The sequence below is a fragment of the Vulpes lagopus genome, chromosome 1 (assembly GCF_018345385.1).
Source record: "Vulpes lagopus strain Blue_001 chromosome 1, ASM1834538v1, whole genome shotgun sequence".
Lineage (NCBI taxonomy): Eukaryota > Metazoa > Chordata > Mammalia > Carnivora > Canidae > Vulpes > Vulpes lagopus.
The window spans coordinates 155,214,307-155,238,850 of record NC_054824.1 but is presented as its reverse complement, the minus strand read 5'-3'; the positions used below and the strand labels follow the sequence as shown (position 1 = coordinate 155,238,850).

General features: G+C 37.3%; 1 protein-coding gene across 3 annotated transcripts in view; it reads right to left on the bottom strand.

The window, feature by feature from the left end:
• The window catches only part of POU2F1 (POU class 2 homeobox 1), a 185,993-nt gene that overhangs the window by 12,511 nt on the left and 148,938 nt on the right, over positions 1 to 24,544 (bottom strand). For all 3 annotated transcript variants that reach the window (XM_041751754.1, XM_041751771.1, XM_041751763.1), the window contains 6 exons: positions 20,160 to 20,301; positions 18,474 to 18,619; positions 17,214 to 17,393; positions 15,301 to 15,406; positions 2,889 to 3,231; positions 2,115 to 2,203 (listed from right to left, as the gene is read on the bottom strand). In XM_041751754.1, coding sequence (XP_041607688.1) covers positions 2,115 to 2,203; positions 2,889 to 3,231; positions 15,301 to 15,406; positions 17,214 to 17,393; positions 18,474 to 18,619; positions 20,160 to 20,301 — 1,006 coding nt within the window. The remainder of the gene's footprint in view (positions 1 to 2,114; positions 2,204 to 2,888; positions 3,232 to 15,300; positions 15,407 to 17,213; positions 17,394 to 18,473; positions 18,620 to 20,159; positions 20,302 to 24,544) is intronic.

The window sequence follows — 24,544 nt, the reverse complement described above, 5'->3', positions numbered from 1 at the left end:
GGCATCTGCCTTAGTAGCATCACTATAGCCCAGAGGTACACCCTCATGCAAGAGAAAAAGTGATTTATCACAAATCTTATGCCAAAAAGAAATCCTTCTATAACAAAAGGTTTACAGGTCTAATCATCAATTTTATGTATCATTTATCCTATGTGAAAGTCAATATATTGTAAGGTAACTGCCATATAATGATTTATAATACATATTCAAATGACTGAATGACCAAATTAGTTATTTCTCAGATATATCTGGTCTGTATCCACAGATCCTGAAAATGCTTCAGAGCCAAAAAGGTGAAATGGTCCTAATATCTGTGCGGGTAACTTGAGGACCCCACCCAAGGGCAGTGACTGGTTGCCTTGAGGACCAGTCATGTGATCAGAGGGCTAGAACTTTCAATTCTACCCCCAACCTCACGGGAGGGAAGAGGAGATGGAGGCTGAATTAGCCAAGGGCATTGACTTAGTCAATCATGACTAGGTCATGAAGCCTCTGTAAAAACCCAAGAGGACAGATCTTACGTCTTTTTTTGGAGAGCTTCCACTCTTGGAGAACTGGAATACTTATACGTGCCACTGAGCCAGGTCCCAAACTCCACGAGGACAGAAATTCCTTTGTCTGGGACCTCTCCCTATGTATCTTTTCATCTGACTATTGATTTCTTTCCTTCATCATATCCTTTATTAAACTGGTGAGCATAAATGTTTCCCTGAGTTCTGTGAGCTGCTCTAGCAAAGTAACAGAAACAATCTAAGGAAGAGGTTGCTGGAACCTCCAATCTGTACTTGGTCAGAAGTACCGGTAGTAACAGCCTGGGCTTACAACTGATGGGAGAGAGCAGGAGTAGCCTTGTAGGACTGAGCTCTTAACCTGTGGAATCTGACACTGTCTCTAGGTAGACAGTATCAGAATTAATTTGAACTCTCAGATCCCCTGCTGGTATACAAGAATTGCTTGGTGTTAGGGGTGGGGAGGGGCATGCTGGAATCGGATCTAGGAACCCTAGAAAGAGCAATCTAATCTAAATTATGTCTTAGATTTGTCTGTAACTCATATTCTCTATAGTATTGTGGAGGTATCATTCATAAAACACTAATCTTAATTGAGGTTGGCTAACAGCTTATTTTTGGCCCCAGGAAGTCTCATTTAAGAGGTTAAACCATTTAAATTTTAAGGAGAAAAATATTCTCTGATTAATACAGTGATGTCTCAAATTGTCTTCCTGAATCACATAACATAGCATCTTCAGACACAAAGCTCAGAAGCCAAACAAGGCAAACCCTTCCCTATATGGAATGAGTGGATTTAGACTGGATAGCATGCTAAATCCAAAAGAGATGCATCTGGGCTTGGAAATGAGACAATCCAAGAGAATATATGCTCTAAACTGATGGGGCTAAAAAAGGGCAGAACCTAACAATGAAAGGTACTCCTAAAGTCTGCATAATGTGCTCCAATGTTAATTCATTACTGGACCTTCTCACATGTGCCTCTCTTAGGGGTGGGGTTGGGGACTAGGAGATTTTTCTTTCTTTCTTTCTTTTTCTTTTTCTTTTTTCTTGGTCAAGTTAGCCTGAGGATGGATCTTAGATGCCTATTTAGGTAAGTTTATCAGGGGGAAATTCTGCCTCCAAGTCTATTCACATAAGAAGATAAATATCAGGGACATCTGGGTTGCTCAGCAGTTAAGCACCTGCCTTTGGCCCAGGGCGTGATCCTGGAGACCTGGGATCAAGTCCCACATCAGGCTCCCTGTATGGAGCCTGCTTCTCCCTCTGCCTATATCTCTGCCTCTCTCTGTGTCTCTCATGAATAAATAAAAAAATCTTAAAAAAAAAAAAAAAAAGAATAAATATCAACATAGAGTCCTGGTTTTTTACAATACTAGAAACTAAGCATATTTCCTGTTCTTACAAACTAACACCTAGACTTCTTGTCTAGGAAAGTTTTTTTTACAAGGACATCTTCTTGGTCCTCAAGTAAGTCAGCATTATCAATTCAACTCTCTCTCCCCATCAACTTCACCTCTAGCAAAGCAAACTTCCCTCATTAAAAAAAAAAGAAAAGAAAAAGAAAAAAAGAAAGACCTAAGTAAGAGGAAAAATTCTACTGACCTTGAATAGTTGCCAGTGTACTGTTGCTCATGAGAGCTGGGCTGAGGGCACCGCCCAGGGTCCCTGGATTGAGACTGAGTAAGGCACCTCTGCAAGTCCAAAAGAGGAGTCACTTCATTACAATGTAGGCACAATATATCCAAAGGGATAAGAGAAAGAAGAAAATACAGCTGGGGAAGTATACGGAAATATTTGTTATTCTCCTTATGAGAATAAGTTTACTGTTTTCTTTGATGCTTACTTATACAAAGCAAAATAAGGATATGATCCACACCTAAAGCCTTCACAGTCACTTTGACTCTTCTTTGAATTACTTCACTTTTTTTCCAAAACAAAACAAAATGCCAGAGAAAGGAATATATTTACAAAGTTATCCTTATTATGTTTGAGAAGATAAAATTGAGGATCTTATTACTCAATCGAGTGTCTGTGTCTGACAATTAGAAAGCAGACAGCTGAGAGAGTTTAAATGGAGAATTCTGGGCATTCCTCCTGGACCCACAACTCACACAGATCAACTCTGATGGCCTGGTGTTCTAGGTCTTCATCTGGAAATAACAATATGATTGCTGCTTCCCCAGGGCACTAAGAAACCTAAGTCCAGCTATAACCAAGGCCTTTGTGCTACCACAGAGCTACCTGTTCCAAAGAGAAGATGGGTTTAAAGAGATTTTTTTTTTGCATTTAAGGTGGTGATGGGAGTATCCCCTACAAGTAACTGGAGGGATGACTCCTGGCTGGTTTTCAGAGGTATCGGGGGTGGGAACTCCTTACCCAGCTGCAAACTGCGAGGGTGCCATCAGGCCTGGGCTCAGTCCGGCAGCGGCAGCCATGGCAGCGAGACTGGCATTTGCAGGCAGCGGCGCAGCCCCCTGGAGGGCGGCAGCCGCGGCTGTTTGCAACCCTGACGCTGTCACCATCACCTGGCTGGTCCCAAGAGGAGAGGACAAAGTGGAGGTGGTCTGTGTTGTGCTGGTCTCACTGGCACTAGATGCCTCGGAGGTGGAGGCTGAGGCGGACGGGGAGGGGCTCAGCGAGGGGGAAGTGACTGCTGAGGAAGCAGGTGGCGCTGTGGAGATGACGGTGGCAGTGTTGCTGGAGGTGCTGTCTGTGGTGCCTGGAGGCAGAACCAGAGGAGAGAGTGACCTTTGGTGGGGCATGCTGCGAGAACTGTGGCTTTGCTCAGCCCTACTCTAGGCTCCACAGTTGCCAGTTAACCTACCATCCAATAACCTTCTTGGGATGTGTCCTTTTGCTCTCACCTTGTTTAGCGATGCTATGGAAATTAACATTTTAGAACCAAAAGCACATACCCTACACTTTAAGAGGCAAGAGCCATAAAATAAATAGAGAACGGTTTTCTATTTCCAATTTCCTATTCAAAAAATAAAAGAAAGAATCACAGAAGCTTTAACTATGGAATACAACTGGTCTGGTGAAGAACCACTGAAGCAAAACAATCCTTACTTCTAAGCATTTTTGATCAGAAATCTTACTCTCTATAGAAAAATCAAAACAAAACAATGAAGGTAAGAAAAACTAAAAGTTAAATAATTTTCTAAAGTTAAGTGTGAATAATAACATCTGCAGAAATAGTATGAAAATAAGGACCCAAGTCTAGATGCCTTCTTTGCATTGAAAAATTTAAGGAGCTATTTTATAATGAAAATCAGCTCTCAAAAAGCCTATTGTGGTATATACATATTTTTTATTCATGGAAACAGTAACACACAAGGATATTATGAATCTCACCAAAAGCATGAAAAATGAATCTCTAGGAAATTGTTATTTGAGAGACCTTTAAAAAAAGACGTCAAACTTCTTTTGTGTTGTAAGGAAAACAACAAACATTTCTATACAAACAACAAACTGACCTTACAAATAGCATTGCTGAAAACTAAAACACACTCACACTGGAATTATATAATCAATGTTGTCCAACAGAAATATAATATATATAATTTAAAGTTTTCTACTGGTCCTAATGAAAATACTAAAAAGAACTAGGTTAAAATATTTCCACAATATTATCATTTTAACATGAAATCAGTATCAAGAGTATTTTTTTCATATGAAGTCTTTGAAAATGGCATATACTTTACACTTCTGGTGGCACATCTCCATGTGAACCACACCCATTTTATGTGCTTATAATGCACACGAGGCTAATGCTGGCCAGTACAGGTCTTAAATATGTCTAGAAGTTAGACCTGTTGAGTCACAAAGGTAAGTGTGATATAAAGAATGTAGTCTCTTGGTCTAAAGTAGAAATGACTCTTCAGACAGTCATAGGATAGAAAACCTTCTGTAAAGCAGATGCCAGCTGTCCCCAGTGAGCTGTAATTCTGATGCTATTTACAGAAGGCAATATAGAACAGGCTCTCTTATGTCAGTTCTCAGTAAATGCCACATATCAAACACAGGCTGCCTACATCAGATGGAACTTAATTTACTGAAACTCACTATGTTCTAGGATATCACCAACCATATAGATGGAAAAGACAGAACCTAAGTGGTATTTTCTCAGGACAGAGAACTCAAAAAACAAAAAGCATCTATAAATTTTCAGTATAATATTTCTGTGGGTTATAAAAGACCTGATAAATTATAGAAGAACTCGCCCAATCAAAATAAATATTTCAAACCCATAAACACATTAGAACAAAGATCTTATGTAAAAGATAACCTTTTGGTGATAAAATCTATCACTAAGTTGAGGAAGACTCTCTCTTAAAAAAATCAGTTTTATCTTCCTAAATCTATTCTCGAGCCTTCTGATCTATACTAAGAACATCCAGAATTCAACTCTCTTCTCATTTTAACGCTAAGGAAATGTTTCTTTCACACACCATGGAGCTGGGAGGAAATTCGACATCATCTGTTTCAGTACTGACTCCACTCTTCCCGCCCCCATACTGCTGCACAAAAGTGTTATGTGGTCTCAGTGAATCCCATAAACATATCTTTCTTACTGCTAGTCAAAAAGGGACCACTTACTCCTCTTTCTCCCTTCTCAAAAACAGATAAAGTTTCCTCTTTATTGCTCTGTCCCTAAATACAACTATACTTGTGTGGGTATCATTAATCATGGCTCCATTATTGTTTCGGTTCTACATTTACCTGATCACTCTTTATCTCTGAGCCCCTGATGCAGTGCTGGGTCCTATGCTGGGCAGATTCACACTCTTCCACTTTGATACCTATAAGACCTGCCTCTTGTTCTATTTAGAAAGATAAATGTTTTTTCTCATTTCTCTTGTACTACTAAGATATTTCAATGCACTTTCAATCTCTTCTTGCCCAATTTCTCACCTTATCTACCCTTTTATTATATATTTATACTTCCCTTTCAAAGTTCTGAAACTGTCCATTTCCATAAGACCCCTTGTCTTGAGGTCAAAGGCTTAATATAGGCCTTTTTCACTCTCCATTGCCACTGTTTTCAGACAGACCATTCAGTGTCACTCTCTTAAAATCCCATATGTATACAAAGAAAGTCCCAGTCATTCTCAGTGGCAAAGTTAACCTGACCCCAAAAACCACTCCCAGGTGTTTTCAATAAGAATATGTCATATGAGCACCAGTAATTTTCAAATAAATCCTCCTAGCCAGTGAATCACATTTTAATCAACATTTTATGACCTTATATTCTTGGCAACATAATTACTTGGGAAACTTTGACCAAAGAACTGATGTTTGCTGAGCTTCATTGTCTTCAACAACAAAATAAGATGCCATCACCTACCTGGAAGGCTAGTAGGAAATTACATGCAAGAATATATAGTGTTTGGCACATCCTGTCACTTCCTACCTCATCTTCTCTTTTAGAAAATAGATTCTTTGAGGTATAATTTATGCCATAAAATACACCCAATTTAAACACAAAATTCAATGGTTTCTAATATATTTACCAAGTTGTATAATTATCACCCACTGCGCCCAGTTTATGACACTACCACCACTCAGAAAAGGTCCCTTGTACCTATTTGCAGTCACATCCCACTCCCACCTACAGCTCACCTAGTCATTCGCTTTTCTCTCTGTAGATTTACCTTTTCAGGACACTTGACATAAATGGAATCATATGACTTGTAATCTTTTTCATCTGGCTTCTTCCAGTTAGTATACTGTTTTCAAGGTTTATCCATGTTCTAGCACAAAATAATACTTCCTTTTTCTGGTTGGAAAGTACCACTGGATGGGTACACCACTGCATGAGGATAGGCCATTACTGATTCACAGTGGATGGGCATTGACTTGTTTCCAGTTTTTGGTTATTATAAATAATGCTGCTATGATCATCTCTACCAAAATTTTTGTGTGGGCATGCTTTCATTTCTCCTGGGGACTTACCAGACAAAAATGAAAAATTTACATTTAACTTTTAAAGATACAGCCAAAGTGTTTTCCAAAGTGGCTGTATCATTTTCACTGCCCCAGCAATGTGTATAGGTTCTAGGGCAGCACTTGTTATTCTTGGTCTTCTTGATGACAGCCATTATATAGTGAGTATGAAAAATACCTATGGTTTTAATTTGCAATTCTCAGATGAGTAATAATGTTGAGCATCTTTTCATGTTCTACTCGGCCATTTCTGTATGTTCTTTGGTATAACGTGTATTAAATTAAAAACCTTTGTCCTTTTAAAAATGAGGCTGTTGGTTCAGTGGTTAAGTGTCTGCCTTCCAGCTCAGGGCATGATCCTGGAGTCCTGGAATCAAGCCCCACATCGGGGCCCCCAACATGGAGCCTGCTTCTCCCTCTGCCTCTCTCTCTCTGTGTGCCTCTCATGAATAAATAAAATCTTTAAAAAAAATGAAGCTGTTTATATTTTTGTATTTTTACTACTTAATCTTATTTATTTATATGCTCTAGATGCAGCTCCTTTATCAGACATATAATTTACAAATGTTTTCTCCAAGTCTGTGGGTATCTGTTCATTTTCTTAAAATGTCTCCTTTAGAACAAAAGATTCTGCTTTTGAAGTACAAAAAAATTCCAATTTATCAATTTTTTTCTTCTATGGATTGTTTGGTGCTGTATCCTCAAACTCTTTGCCTAACCTAAGGTCAAAAGATTTTCTATTTGTTTTCTAAAAGTTTTATTTCTTATATTTAGGCCTTTGATCCTTCCTTCTTAATTTTTGTGCCTGGTATAAGGAAAGGGTCTAAATTCATCTTCATGTATAGAAGCCATCTAATTGTCTCCGTATCTTTTTGCTACTGAATTGCTTTGGTACCTCTGTCAAAAGTCAACAGAGTATATGTCTAAAGGTTTGTTTCTGGACTCCTGATTCTGTTCCATTAATCTATTATTTGTCTTCATGCTGGCGGGATACTGTCTTTATTATATAGCTTTATACTATACTCTGAAATCAGGATATTTAAGTCCTCCAATGTCATTCTATTTCAAAATTATTTTGGCTATTATGGTTCCCTTCTATGTATATTTTAGAATGAATTTATCATAATTACTGCCAAAAAATTGCTAGAAATATGACTATAATTGTATTGAATCTATAGATCAATTCAGAGAATACTGTCATCTTAAAAATACTGAATCTTCCAAATTATGAACATGGAATATCTCCTTTTATTTAGACTTTCTTTAATTTCTCTCAGCAAATTACAGTTTTCACTGGGTAAGTTTTGTATTTCTTTTGTTAGATTTATTCCCAAGTATTTTATTCTTTTTGAAGCTATTATGAATAAAATTATTTTAGTAATTTTATCTTTGGACTGCTCATTGATACACATACAAATGCAATTGATTTTTATATATTGATCTTGTATCCAACAAACAGCACTAAATTAATCTACTAGTCCTAATAGTTTTCTTTGGTATGTGGATTCCTTGGGATTTTTATATATATATAGAATAATGCATATAAGGACTTTAGACTTCTCCTCTTTCATATTGGATGTTTTATTTTTATTTTTTTTAAAGATCTTATTTATTTATTCATGAGAGACAGAGCGAGACACCGAGAGAGAGAAAGAAAGACGGAGGGAGAGAGAGAGAGAGAGAGAGAGAGGCAGAGACACAGGCAGAGGGAGAAGCAGGCTCCAGGTAGGGAGCCCGATGTGAGACTCAATTCCAGGCCTCCAGGATCATGCCCTGGGCTGAAGGTGCTAAACCACTGAGCCATCTGGGCAGCCCAAATTGGATGTTTTAAAATTTTCCCCTTTGTTAAACTGGTTATAACCTCTAGTACAATTTTAATTCAAAGTCTATGAGAGCTTGCTTTGTTCCCAATTTTAGGGGAAAAGTATTCAGTCTTTTCACCATGCAGTATCCAGTTAGCTGTAGGATTTTAGCTGGTGCTGTTTATTCTTTATCAGGTGAGGAAGTTCCCTTCTATTCCAGGTTTTTATTATGTTGGATTTTGTCAAATGCTTTTCCTGTATCTGCTGAGATGATCATGTGGTTCTGGTCTTCTTTTCTACCGGTGTGGTGTATTACATTATTTGATGTTCTGTTATTATTAAACAAACCTTACATTTCTGGGACAAGTCCCCCTAAGTGGTGATGTATAGTCTTTTCTGTATGTTACTGGATTTGATTTGCTAAAATTTGCTGAGTGTTTTTGTGTATATTTTCATAAGTGATACAGGCCTGTAATTTTCTTTTTTGTGGTATCTTTGTCTGGCTTTAGTATAGAGGTAATACTGGCTTCATTCAATGAGCTATCCTTCCTCTTTCTTCTGGAAGATGGCTAAAGATTAACTTTATTTTTTCTTGTATCTCATAGAACTCACTGCTAAAGTCATCTGGGCCTAGGTTTTTCTTTTTGGAAAGGCTTTAACATTAATGATTCATTTACTTTCTTGCTTTAAGTCTATTTACGTTTTTTTTTTTTTTTTTTTTTTTAATGTGAGTTGGTTTGGATAATTTGTCTTTCTCAGAATTTACCATTTCATCTAAATTGTCTTATTTTTGGGGGGCATATGGTTGTTCATAATATTCCACTATGCCAACCAACATAATGTACCACTTCCATTCCTAAATATATATCCAAGAAAACTGAAAACATGTCCACATAAAAAGCTGTATGCAAATGCTCAAAGCAGTATTCAAAATGCCCCAAAACTGAAAGCAGCTCAAACGTCCATCAATTCATAAATGATAAACAAAATGTGTTTTACACATACAATTAAATACCACATAACCATAAAAAGGAATGAAGTACTGATATATTCTACAAGATGGATAAACCTTGGAAAATGGAAAATGTTATACTAAATGGAAGATGCCATACACAGAAGGCCACATAATATATTACTCTATTTGTATGAAATATCCAAAACAGGCATACCCATAGAGACAGAGTAGACCAGCCAGGAGTAGGGTGGGGAGGGACTGTAAATGGGCATAGGTGGCATATGGTTCATTATGAAACACTGATTTTGAAAAAAAAAAATTGGGACAGAGCATGTTAGTTGAGATTATTAAAGGCTGTTGATTTTTTTTTTTAAGTCTGAGACACATCAGAACACACGTCTTTTTGTGTATAGTCATATTCATTCTTTTATTTATTCTAGGAAAGTTTACCAGGGAGCTATAATGTGCCAAGCACTATGCTAAATATTGGCAAACAAAAGCAACTGTGTCAATCAGATAAGATTTCTCTTAGAAGATAGTAAACTGAGGATATGTTTTCTTTCTCTTCATTTCTAAAATCCTATTCCAAATGATGGTAAAGAAAAAAGGAAGCAGGGGATCCCTGGGTAGCGCAGCGGTTTGGCGCCTGCCTTTGGCCCAGGGCGTGATCCTGGAGACCCGGGATCGAATCCCACGTCAGGCTCCCGGTGCATGGAGCCTGCTTCTCCCTCTGCCTGTGTCTCTGCCCCTCTCTCTCTCTCTCTGTGTGACTATCATAAATAAATAAAAATTAAAAAAAAAAAAGAAAAAAGGAAGCAGAGCTCTGGGGACAGATACCAGAGGACTTGAGATTTTGACAGATTTGCAGAAATGAGAAAGAGGTTCAAACTGGGTGGTAGGGAAGCCAACGAGAGTCCAGAAGGACATAGCAGAAGACTATGACAGAAGTGAGAATCACTCACAGAGCCCTGAGGAGATTCCAAGCTCAGAGTTGTCAGAGAAAGAGAAAGAGAATTACAACAGAAGGGAATGACATTATTCCAAAGAGAACTTTCTGTATAGTCCTGCCTTTTGAAACCAATGTTTGATGATATGCTATTATATTATATCATATACTTAAAAATAAAAATCACAAGGATGAGAGGAAGAACACTAATACTGAATACAAGCAAAACAAACTGAATTTCAAATGAATAATGTAACTACACTGAAGAGGATATAAAAAAAAAACCTAATCTGAACAAGCTTTGACCACGGTATTTGGACTATATCCCTTCAGATTAAAGACAAGAATGCTACCCAAAAATGAAACTCAAACTAGTAGGCCTTTTTTGTTCAGAGGCATAGGTTAGCCATTTTGAAACCATTTCATTTTCACTATAGGATCGAGCAATTAAGTAACAATATTATTGATAATAGGATCCAGGTTGCTCATTGTCACTTTGAAGGGAGTTAACATATGGAAAAAGGTAAGGATAGAAAAGAATAAACTATAGGGTGCTGGACTGGAATTGGAGATACCAGTATGTATGAGGGGATTTTAATAAATGAAGATAAAGAAAAAAACGCATGTAGATATGGATCTATATGTAAAAATATACTTCTAGATGTATATCTAAGCACATATACTAATGTATGTATATGTCTATCTGTTTCTACCAAGATGCCCTAGCAGCCATCACAACACAGTATCAATAAGTGCATGTAGATCTTGATATCTACATACCTCTCCACAGTAAAAGGAACTAGAGATTCTTGAAGAAATGGCTGATTCTAGGCCTGGATCAGAGAAACTTTAAGATGAGGCTGAACATCTTGTGCCAAAAAATAAGGAAGCACTCAAAGAATGGTAGGGACATGTCAAAAAAGCACAGGAGTCACTTTGAAGGGCTCCCACTGGCAAATGCAGAACAATTTGAACATTAAAATAAAAAAAAAGATAGGACTAAAAAAAAAAAAAAAAAAAAAAAGATAGGACTCTAACCTACTGAAGACAGAAAGAATGTCTGAGTCCATACTGAGACAGATAGATAAATAGGGAAAAGGAAAAGTTCATCCTTATAATTGAAAGGCAACTAAAAAATGTAGAAGAAATGACAGAATTACTTGAGAATCACAGTAGATCCATGCAAAAATCATCAATGGACACTAGTGGGCAAAGGCTTAGAAAAAAAAAAAACAAGGTATCTGTATAGTTTCAAATCCATTTACTAGCTATGAAGAGTAAAATAATTATGACACAATAGAAAATCCTGACATATATCACCTTAATAAAATTATCAAAGTCAATACCACCAGTAGTGGGACTACTCAACAGCATGTGTCTGTATCATGCACAAAGGAGGACTGAACATCACTTCTGTTGTCTTCTTGCCCAAAGTACATAATCTGAATCTAATAATGAGGAAATGTCAGACAAAACATCTACATAATAAACAGCTATATTCCTCAAAAAGTCAATATCCTAAAATACAAAGACTCATATTGTCCCCAATTTAATAAGACTAAAGAGACAACAGCAACTAAATGCAATGCATGATTTAAGATTTTTTTCTATGAAACATTATTGGCACAGCCGGTAAAATATGAATGTGAACTGTTTACTAGATATTAGTACTGAGTCAATGTTAATCTTCTGTTTTTGATAACTGTATTCGGGCTATATGAGGTAATTTCTTTTCTTTTTTTTTTTTTTTTAGAAAATACACAATGAGGCAGTTGGGAATCAAGTAGCATGTCCACAACTTGCTCTTAAAATAGTTCAGAAAGGGGCACCTGGGTGGCTCACTCAGTTAAGCGGCTGCCTTCAGCCCAGAAAGAGAAACAGAAAGAGGAAAAGTAGAGAAAAAGCAAATAGTAAGATTTTCCCATTTGGAGAATGGGAAGAAATGTGGGATTTCTCTGAACTATTCTTCTAACTTTTCTATAAATCTGAAATTACATAAAAATAAAGCATTTAAGGGGATTCCTGGGTGGCTCAGTGGTTTAGCGCCTGCTTTTGGCCCAGGGCATGATCCTGGAATCCTGGGATTGAGTCCCACATTGGGCTCCCTGCATGGAGCCTGCTTCTCCCTCTGCCTGTGTCTCTGCCTCTGCCTCTCTCTCTCTCTCTCTGTGTCTCTTATGAATAAATAAAACAAAAAAAAAGAAAGAAAATTTAAGACAAATATATATGTACAAAGGTCCTCATTATAGCATCATTTATAATAGTGAAAACTTTATTCCTTTAATAATTAGTTACTGGGTATCTTACATTCTAGGTAGTGTGCTAAAGACAAAGGAAACGGTATTGAACAAGCAAGACCAGTTTTGTGATTTAGAAACTGAGGGGTTTCTCAGGAGGCAAGATTTGCAGGACTCAAACTAGATAAGCTAGTCATTCTAAGTAGACTTGAATTATGATGGCTCTATACAGAAATGTTTATAAAATTCTGATACAGCCATTAAATACAATAAGGGCAAATCAAAAGTAGTAATGTAAAAACTGTAAGGGAATGATACTTATTGTAAGACAGAAAAACTAGGACAAAGAAACACTATTAGAATTGTGTGTGTGTGTGTGTGTGTGTGCATGATTTAAAGACAAAATTAAAATAGCTCATTGTGATTATTTTTCCTATTTTAGTTTCCTATAATGTTCTACTGTTTTAAGAAGCAAAGAAGAAATTCATCCTAAAAAAAGTTACCAACACTTCTATTGTTATTGTTTATATATTTATTTATATTTATTTTTTAAGTAGGCTCCATGCTGGGCTTGAACTCATGACCCTGGTATCAAGACCTGAGCTGAGTTCAAGAGTTGTATGCTTAACTGACTAAGCTATCCAGGCGCACCAATTACCAACATTTCAGAAAATAGGTTTTTTTTGAAGACTTTATTTGACATAAAGAGAGAGAGAGAGCACATGCCCAAGCAGGAGGAGAAACAGAGGGAGAGGTAGAAGCAGGCTCCCCTCATTTGAGCAGGGAGCCTGATGTGGGTCTCCATCCCAGGACCCTGGAATCATGACCCTGAGCTATAGGCAGATGCCCAACCTGACTGAGCCACCCAGGTGCCCCTCAGAAAATGGTTCTAACTAAATCCACATAAGTGGGCTAATTAAATGAGTTCAGGAAAATGTCATCAGTCAGTTAGGATCATGAAAAACTGAGAGAAAAATTTTAAGCTAGTTTTGAGTACGTGTGTCTCCTAAAAATTAACTTCTGTTTCAGATTTTTTCCACATTTTTAGAAAATCTACAAAGCTACCTATTCTACTAAGTTCTATTTGAACCATTAGGAACAGTTTTGTGGAAAATGGTTACCTTTAAGCCTAATGTAATACAACTTATAATTTGTTGGGAAGGTAAAGTTCAGTTCATAATTTAACAGACGATGGCAGCCACGGTAGATGTTGAGTTCCTCAAAGGTGGGAATTTGACATTCCTACTGCCTAAAACAAAGCAACCAATCATCCACAGTTTGCTTACTAAGCTGAAGTGCTGAATACTATATACTCTGAAACATGGGGTTCTTAACTTGCAATGTCTACTCCTAAGGCATCCAAAATGGCCCTGGTGAGGTGGGGACTGATGGGAGTCGTTATTTATGAACCTCCTTACATTTTACTAAAAATAATGAGTATATCTATTTTGTGAGGGGAAAGTTTAAAGCTTTCATCAAATTTTCTTTTCTTTTTTAAAAGATTTTATTTATTCATTTATTTATTTGAGAGAGAGAAAGAAGCCTGAGAGAGATCATGAGCAGCAGGAAGGGGAAGAAGGAGAAGCAGGACCCTGGGATCACGGCCTGAGTGAAAAGCAGACGTTTAACGGACTGAGCCACTCAGGCGCCTCTCTCATCAAATTTTCAAGGAGCTCTAAGACCCAAAAGAGGTCAAGAAGTACTATTCTATGGGCGCCTGGGTGGCTCAGTCAGTTAAGCTTGATCTCGGCTCAGGTCTTGATCTCAGGGTCTTGAGTTCAAGCCCTCCTCTGGGCTCCACCTTAAGCCTATTTAAAAAAAAAGTGCTACAACAAATAAATAAACAAAATTATGAGATTTCCTAATGACTTAGAAATTTAATAACCATTTAATAGAAATTTAATAAAAGCCATTCAATTAGATCACAGAACCAAAGAAGTATTATAACAAACTTAAAACATGAGTGAAGACAATCAAATTCCTTAACTCCAGGTTAAATTCAAGTTTCATTGTGAAATATCACAAATCTCTTTGAGAGTTTACTAGCACATAATCAAGCTAGTGAATAATTACAGAATGCCTTATGCATCATATATCACTAAAAAACTTCTGATGACAACACTGAGCTATTTTAAATGTACTTGGGAAATGTGCTATTTTAAAGGAGGCCAAAGGAAAAAAAAATTATTCATTTTATAGTAAATGTCAGGCACTAGACCCTGAGATTGCAAAAAGAATATTTAGATCTTTTAAGAAGTGCAAAGTCTATTGGAAAAGACAAAAGCATAAAAATATAATTATTTATAATACAAGCAGGTAGAAATGAACAGTTTCTGGGAAAGCTAAAGAGTATTTCTAGAAAGAACTGATACTTAAGCTGGAACAGTTTCATTGCTATCAGAAAGAAGTGCAGGTTGGGATAACATTTTAGGCAGTGGAGATGTTTACAAAGGCATGGATGGAATCTTCCTGTGTGTTGAGGGTGGAAAGGAGAAAAGACTAGCGGAAGATAAGATCCAGACTAGAAATAACCTTCTATGAATTGATGATGAATTTGGATGCTTTCCTGAATACAAAAAGCTGCAGCAACTGAAGGTTTTTACGAAGAGGAGTTACTTAAAAAAAAGTTGGGAGTTTTGAAAGGTATTTCTGGGAACAGTGTAGAAAATAAGAGTAACATGGGAAAGAACAGATAAGAAAATCTTAATGTGAAAGTATTCTTTCTAACAAAATTAATTATGCCTGTTTTTTTGGTCTTCAGGTTTTTATATATGACTTTTTTAAAAAAGCAATATGTATTTCTAGTTAGAGCCTTAATTTGCAGTTTAATTCACAATTCTCAGAGAGACCTGTCACGAGCCTACAGTTTGCTCGCCAGCTGCACAGCCTTGACGTTGCTTACCTGTAACAGAGAGGTTGGTCACCGCAGCGCTGGTCAGCGGGAGAACTGGATTGACAGTGAGGGTAGTTGCTGCGCTGCTCGGCACAAGGCTTGGCGTGGTTGCCACCTAGAGGTCCGAAATGAAAATACGCAAAAGTATTTTTAAAAATAAAAAATTTACATCAATATTGAAGACATATTTTGCCTATAAAAAAATTTAAAATTCCAGATACAGGGTGGCCCAGGTGGCTCAGCAGTTTAGCGCCGCCTTCAGCCCAGGGCCTGATCCTGGAGACCTGGGACTGAGTCCCATGTCGGGCTCCCTGAATGGAGCCTGCTTCTCCCTCTGCCTGTGTCTCTGCCTCTCTCTCTCTGTCTCTAATGAATAAATAAATAAAATCTTAAAAAAAATAAAATTCTAGATACAACAGGATTATAAGGGCCTCAGAGGAAATAATTTCATAATCATTTTTTGATCTTGGAATTGAGAAAATAGACCTATGTTTAAAGGCGGCTATTAGAAGATGGTTTTTCATGGATAAGAGAAACAGCTTTGCCCAAGGTTTTAAAAAGAAATACTCCAAGTAAGTAAGGAATATTATGCTGATTATCAACTTAATCTACAAAGGAAATTATTCAATAGGATCAGAGCATCAAGGATTTTGGATTGCTTTTAATTTTGGTCTGTCTTGTTTTTGTTTTGGTTTTGATTTTAATGAAAAGATATAATGGAAAGAATGTGAAGCAAAATTTTAAAAAGATGACAGTTTCTTTTTGAAATAAAGTATTTCTACAGTTTTATAAGAAACACTGTCTTTCTTTTAGTACAAATAAATACAAAACACAAAACAGAACTGTATCTAAAGACTGTCTTTTTCATAACTACTATGTCATAAACTTCAAGATTAAAGCCCAACCATTCAACAACCACAGCCTTCTCTTAACAACTAGTATGCATTCTTAATGATGACTTCAGTTTAAAAAGCATCCAGTACAGAATGATATTCAAATATAATAAAAACAAATTAACAAGGAAAGATCAGAAATGCAAACTCAATCCTGTCATCTGTGGAAGCCTGCCTGGAAATACAGAGTCACATCTGCCGTCATCCTTAAGATCAAGGGAGTACCTGAGCACTGCATGTCCCTTTAGTCTAGAATACTATTCCAAAGCAACTGGTGGAAGTTACTCAATGAGGTAATCAATGAAAAGCCCCATACATGTTTGGAAGTGAAGATGTGAGATGGTTGTTTTCATACAAGTTCAGAGCTAAAGGCTATCTGGGGAATTTACTGTCACTTCCTCATGTAAGCTTAATAAACTGGGCTTTAAAACCCAATAGGAATATGGGAGAGCCTGGGTGGCTTAGTCGGTCAATCATCTAACCCTTGATTTTGGCTCCATGATCTTAGGGCTGTGAGATGGAGCCCTATGTTGGCTCCACGCTGAGGGGGTGGGGGTGGGGGGAGTCTGCTTGAGGGGAGTCTGCTTGAGATTCTTTCCCTCTCCCTCGCTCCCTCTCTAAAAAAACAACAAAACAAAAACTCCAAAACCCAATATGAATAAAAAGCAACTAAAGATTTTTTTTAGGGAACTGGAATCTAGCAAATCTGTTCCCACAGTTAGAGTAACCTAATAAATTAAACTACATCAAAGAAGAGAAAAATGGAGCCATCATGAAATAGGAAAGAATTAAAATTATTCACTTAAAAAATCAGTTAAGTTCTTGGCTTAATGATAACATGAGATTTAGTTACTTTGATAACATTTAAAATAAAAATCTAAAAAAAAAATCTATACTTATTCAACATGAATGTGTATATATATACGTGTGTATATATATGTATATATATATGTATATATATACACACAATAAATTACTATCATGAAATAAATTGATTTCATAGATCATCCCCTATTTTTTTATCCTTACCAGTGAGGTTGGACTAGGGAAAATTGCTTTGATAGGTGAGCTGCTGGTCCCACCACTGCTTGGTGGGTTGATTCTTTTTTCTTTCTGGCGGCGGTTACAAAACCAAACACGTATCACTTCCTTTTCCATACTGAGCTGATCAGCAATCATGGTGATCTCTTCCGAGGTAGGCTTTTGATTCTAAAGGGGAAAAAGAAAAATCATCTTGTGGAATAACTTTTAATTTTTTTTTAATTAAACAAATTTTGGGGAGGATAACTTTTTAAACCTACTGGCGTAAATAAACAAATGGGAAGGGACAAATCAGAGAATGAAGTTGCAATATATATGATCATTTTGGCTTACTTTAAACAAAGAACTTCTATAGATAAACATTCTAATGAACATATATTTATTAAACTTATTCATTTAACTAAGAACAAGTTATCCTTGAATATGCATTTTTTTTATCTTAAGGGCTATTAATCTTGACTAAAATTAATAATCAATACAACTGTATATATTAGTAGGAATTTAGGAGATTTTTCAGTGCTTCACACACATGCTTTCAACAGGATCCATGAGGTAGGCAGTAAGCCCATGGGGCAGAAAAGGCAAGTGTTTTACAGATAAAGGGACTTTAGCATAAGAAATCAAGTGACTTGACCAATCACAGTTAATAAAAGTGGTAGAACGGGTAAAGATTCCTGATTCAATGTTCCTTCCACTATGCTTAACCCTTTTTTAAACTAGAAGTCAAAATTGTATTGGAAGCTCTAACTGTGTTATTCCATGATGCAATTAACAAACAGGAGGCCAAATACCTGTTAGAACTAACTTGAACTACTGAGATCCAAGGCCTGTAGTGGTCTAGTCCCAAATGACTATTCTAGGCAAACAGGCTAGAATTTGTTAAACCAAACTGTTTTGTGAGTCGCCGGCTCTACCTCATGGTTTTCCCTCTCTGGATGCCTTTGGTTGTGCATTTTCTCTGCTTCCAGTGCTTCCCTGCCACTTCTCCCAGCCTGGTCCTATGTATCCCAGGGGAGCTGCTGCTTCTGTCACCCTGGTGCTCACATGGATGTGAGCCTGGACTCTCCTCAACCCGGAAGTATTCTGGTTCTGTTTCCAATGTTCAGTAAGTTCAGCAACTGGTTTGTCTCTTGTTCTATACTATGTTATAAGCATCTTTAAGGACTGAGGCAAGTAAGTCCATCTTTTATCATCTACAGCACCTAGTATCACACAAACAATCACATGTACATGAAGAACTTTATTAACCTCCAAGAAACTCTTCTCTAAGGCCACACGGATGTTGGTCTCTATGCTGGTGCGTTTCTTCCTCCTACGGTTCAAGCCTTCCATTCCTAGCCCTGGAGAATTCAGGGCACTTGGGCTGGAGAGACCTGAATCAGATGAGAGGTTCTCTGTAAGAAAGAAGAAAACACAGAAACCAAGTTAGTGGAGCACAATTCATGCATATAATACACATATTACCAATAATAAAACTGACCAAAATATGTTAAGCTAAAAGCAAGCATGGAAGGGTTTTCATAACCTACATTAAAACGTCATTCACTACCATATCTTTCTGAATTCTTTAAGGCTTAAACAAGGTTCTGTTATTTAATAGACCAATGACCCTGGTCATGTCATAGACATCTTTGAGTTTCTTTACACACTATGTAAAATGAGATGTTCTCACCAGTAGAACTCAGTAAGATTATAGACGCTAAGTCCTCATTCAGAGCTATGGATGCAGACCATCCAAAGGTGGGCATTACAGATTCGTCTTTTCCAAAGACCTGACTTTTGTTCACATTTACAACAAGAACCATAGTCTAGGAGATCTCCATGGCTCCTTACAGTTCTCACATAGCCTGTTGATTCTGTGACTCAAAATTCAAATTTTCCAAAAGGAAATCTCAGTACAAAGTACCTAAGTTAAAGCTAGCAGCTCAACTTTTTACGTATGAAATATATGGTCATTTTTTTTTTTTTTTTTTTTCTAAAAGGAGAAGCAGGCTCCCCACTGAGCAGGGAGCCCCAGTGCAGGGCTTAGACCTCAGGACTCTGGAATCATGACCTGAGCAAAGGGCAGACACTTAACTGACTGAGCCACCCAGGAGCCCCTGTGGACTCTTTTTTTTTTTTTTTATGATAGTCACAGAGAGAGAGAGAGAGAGACAGAGACACAGGCTGAGGAAGAAGCAGGCTCCATGCACCGGGAGCCCGACGTGGGATTCGATCCCGGGTCTCCAGGATCGCGCCCCGGGCCAAAGGCAGGCGCCAAACCGCTGCGCCACCCAGGGATCCCCCTATATGGTCATTTTTAATTACAAAAGCAGAAAATATCAGAAATAAGTTTATGAGGGCAGCCCCGGTGGTACAGCGGTTTAGCGCCGCCTGCAGCTCAAGGTGTGATCCTGGAGACCCAGGATGGAGTCCCACATCAGGCTCCCTGCATGGAGCTTGCTTCTCCCTCTGCCTGTGTCTCTGCTCCAATCTCTCTGTGTGTTTGTGTGTGTGTGTGTGTGTGTGTGTGTGTGTGTCTCTCATGAATAAATAAATAAAATCTTTTTTTTTTTTAAAAGAAGAAGTTCATGATAATTCATCAAGGAAGAATCTATAAATTTGTTTTTCAAGTGTATCTAAATATATAGGACTTATCTTCTTCCCTCAACTATTCCTTTTTTTTTTTTTCCCCCTCAACTATTCCTAACCCTGGCTCAAATACAAGAAATATGCCAAGGCTAAAAATTCTTGCTCATTGTGTACGTTGTAATTATTACATTTAAGTGAATTTGTTCTCTAATTTATAGTCATAATTTACATTAATCCTCTCAACATCAGTGTGGTTCAATGTTCTGAAGTACCAATAATGTAACAGGAAACATAAATCTAAGTGTAAACAATTCTCCTGTAAAATTCCACTGGTCACTTCCTGTGTCTTACATATTTACTCACCTGCGTCATTTAGCCACTTCTCCAAAAGTGGCTTTAGCTTGCACATGTTCTTAAAGCTGAGGTTCAAGGCTTCAAAGCGAGAGATGGTAGTTTGGCTGAAGTCATTTCCATATAGTTTACCCATAGCGAGCCCAACATCACCCTGCACAGTAATACAGAACAGGAGGGGGAGAGGAAGAGAGAAGAGATTTATCTTACTAATGTCCAAAGTCTTCATTCTAGGATGCTGCTCCAATAACTGTTCTAAAGACTAAACAATCATTCCATTTATTGGGTCCCACAAAAGCATCCAACCTTAAACTGAGCACAGCATTCAATGAGGACTGTTAGACCTTGATTATTACAAAATTCTTAACTCCCATATTCTCTGCATTTTCAGTCTCGTTACCTCATGTAACAATCAAGATATCAAGAATTTCTAAGTTTAAAAAGATAATACTAATATTCTAACAAGCCCACAATGATTTAAATAATCTTTAAGGGACAACTGGGTGGCTCAGCAGTTGAGTGTCTGCCTTCAGCTCAGGACATGGAGTTCTGGGAATGAGTCCCACATTGGGTTCCTGCATGGAACCTGCTTCTCCTCCCTCTGCTTATGTCTCTGCCTCTCTCTGTGTCTCTCATGAATAAATAAATAAAAATCTTTAAAATAATAATAATAATAATAATAATAAAATAAATACATAATCCTTAAAATCAGTTATCTGTATCACCTACAGGGTTAATAGATATAACTGTTTAGATAAAACTTCAGTATTTCTGAATTAGCCAAACTTTCTTATTATAAATCACTTTAAAATTTAGAAGTAATACCCCACTCTCCCTGCACTCCCCCTACCCGCCTCCCATAAAATATTTCTGGAAGCAGTGAAAAAAATCTATTTTCCACCCTTAGTTTGGATTTCAAAGTTGGTTACAAAAACACATATCCTAAAAGACTACTTTTGTAACTATTATAGAGACAGAAATTCACAGTAGAGAGGTTTGACCCACTTAGTTAAACCTTCATAGGCACTGGAAACTTGGTAACCTTATAGCAATAGAACAATGATCCCCTGAATATATTACAAAAGATGTCTTTCTTTATAAGCCTATAACCTTTGAAATGTATACAGTGCTTTTCTTCTAGCTGAATCTCTCGTTAAATCTGGAAAAAGCCATATCTTAATAGTTATTTTATATACGGGTAATAAAAACACATGGAGTTTAAATGATTCATGCTCTCGTTTCAGCTAGTTTGGTGGCGGGGCAGAAAGGCAACATTTCTAGTCCTAAGTACTACACAGCCAATTCTACCATGCAACAGCCAATTCCCAACAACTGTGGCAACACTTATTTTGAATTGGGATTATTTTAGTCCTTTGACTCCCCCCACCCCTGCCCAACCATATTTTGGAAAACACATTGTTTATTAGCACCTGCATTAGGTTGTAGTTGAGGAAAGGAAAAAACATTTTTTAAGAAACTTCCATTTTCTTACTGGTGTGCAACTCTGATAAAAAGTTTAATAGAGAGTTATAAGTTTAAATGTTTAAATTATATGATAAAATGAGGTTTAGAGAATATCAGGACTTCAATTGGTGTCTCTATTTAAACTCAATTCCTTAAGTCAAAGTCTTTCTGGAAGAAAAAAAAAGGGAAGAGTCATGCCATCTTTCAAGTGCTCAGTAGCCACATGTGGAGAGTGGCTATTGTACTGCTTAGCACAAATACAGAACATTCCCAGCATCACAGAAAGTTTCACCGACAGCTCTGGATACACAATCTCTAAGAACAGAAATGGACTGCTTATTGATTTCCTTCCAATTACAGTAAAACTGAAAGAACCAGGATAGTGTGAATGGGGCATAATGCTATCCATGATATTTATATATAAATGTATCTGTAGATAAAGATTTATCTATATTGATATCTCTATATATGTATTTAATCTTACTTCATTTAATCAACAAATATTTACCAAGTGCCTAGTATATTCAGGCATTAAACATGCTTTGTTTGTCACATATATTCATGTCTTGGTCACTTTATTTCTTTAGATTATTATCTTCCAGAAAGCTGGGCCAACTAAACCTTGCAATTCTTTAAGACCTGCTGTAGTAGTCAGGTGAAAATAAATGTCTTCTGACATTGTATCTGCATAATTTGCTAAGAATTTCTGAAAAGCTTCTATCTTTCTACAAAAAGTAACAATATTGGTAAGTACACAAAAATAACACATCAAAAATCATATCATTATAAAAATAAACAATGCCTTAAAATGGTGGCTAGACATAAAGCCATGCCATCAACTCATGACAACTATGACAGATCCATGTGAGATTTATTTTCTTAAAGGATTTTATCATTTGACACACAGAGAGAGGCAGGCAGAGAGAGGAGAAGCAGATTTCTTGCTGAGCAGGGAGCCTGATATAGAAACTCGATTCCAGGACCCTGGGATCATGACCTGAGCTGAAGACAAATGCTTAACCAAATGAGCCACCCAGGTGCAACCCCCTTGCGAAATTTATAATATAATTTTACTTCATATTTAAATTTTTAAGAAAGACTTGAGAGAGAGATCGAGTAAACAAGCAGGGGGGGGCGGGAAGAGGAGGGGAGAGTGAGAGAATCCTAAGCAGATTCTGTGCTGAGCATAGAGCTCAACATGAGGCTCGGTCTCATGATCCTGAGATCATGACCCAAGGCAAAAACAAGCCGACACTTAACTGTGCCACCCATATGCCCCTAAATTATTTAAATGAATAAAAAGGAACAGGCCCCTCAGTTAATATACTAATTCTCATTCATTTGATATATGCTCAGTTTGGTGCTCTTGTTACTACCATGCTGAGTTCTTCCTCACAAAAGTAAATGTTTTAAGTAGTTGTGTCCTACATCATCTGAACTATATAATATCTCTGATATGTTTTTCTCTGATAAGATTTTATTTACTTATTTGACACACACAGAGAGAGAGAGAGAGAAGGAGGAGGGGCAGAGATAGAGAGACAAGCAGACTGAGTGGGGAACCTAACGCAGGGCTGGATCCCAGGATCCTGAGACCATGACCTGAGTCGAAGTCAGACACTTAACTGACTGAGCCACCCAGGAAGCCCCTGATATTTTTTAACAGGAAAAAAGGAACAAAGATTGGGATTAGGAAATAATGAATATATCACATATGACAAAAGTGTTATACAATGGTATTCCTCCCAATTATAGAGAGACATTTATAGCAATCTTTTAAGCAACTAAATAATTAGAAAATTACTGTTTAGAGGGCGTCTGGGTGGTTCAGTCAGTTAAGCATTTGCCTTCAGCTCAGGTCATGATCCCAGGGGGTCCTAGGCTGGAGGCCTGTGTCAGGCTCCCTGCTCAGTTGGAAGTCTGCTTCTCCCTCTCCCTCTCCCCTTTGCTCATGCTCTCTCTTGCTTTCTCTCTCTCACATAAATAAAATCTTTAAAAAAACAACAACAAGAGAAACACTGTTTAAAATACCTAATAACATGTATATTTACTCAGAGAATAGAGATTTTTGTTTGTTTAAACTAATAACTTGAATGTCCAATTTCCTCTGTGTGTTTATATAAACCAACAGGATACAAAGCAACCTTTGAATAGCTAACTGGGGTATGTGACTTAAAAATAAAAGTTGATTTTCCCATCCTCCATCAGTAATATATGGTTTAATCCATGTAGTTAAATTTTACAAAATGTTGTCTCTGGTATGTCAGTCTTTCTGGGAAAAAAAAAAAAAAAAAAGGAAGAATCGTGCCAAATAATAGGATAAAAACCATAAAGCACCAGACCATAAGGATGCTCCTTTACATATAAGAAAGAGAAATATGTTGGGTCAAACGCCACAGAAAGGGTAAACATTATTTGGGTAAAAGTTAAAGATTTTTAAAAGCCTTAATATACTTGGCATATCACTGAGGCAACAATCTCTTAGGGAACCTAAGAGTATGTTGTGCTAATAGCCTAAAAGCTGAAGCAGTGCTCGATATGCTAACCTTATACTTAGCAGTTAAGCATTCAAGCTTAACTCACTCCTATCAAACTAGTTGTATCTTCAGCTTTCTTTTTTAAAAACAAGCCAAAGGGCAGCCCGGGTGGCTCAGCGGCTCAGCGGTTTACCGCCGCCTTCAGCCCAGGGTGTGATCCTGGAGACCCAGGATCGAGTCCCACGTTGGGCTCCCTGCATGGAGCTTGCTTCTCCCTCTGCCTGTGTCTCTGCCTCTTTCTCTTTCCTTCTCTGTGTCTCTCATGAATAAATAAAAAAATAAAACCTTTAAAAAATAAAATAAAAACAAGCCAGACTGTTGAGATGTTTCAAAAGTACTAAACTCTTTTGAATTGTAATTTGTTTCTTCACAACTGAAATTCCTCATTTTCTCTAA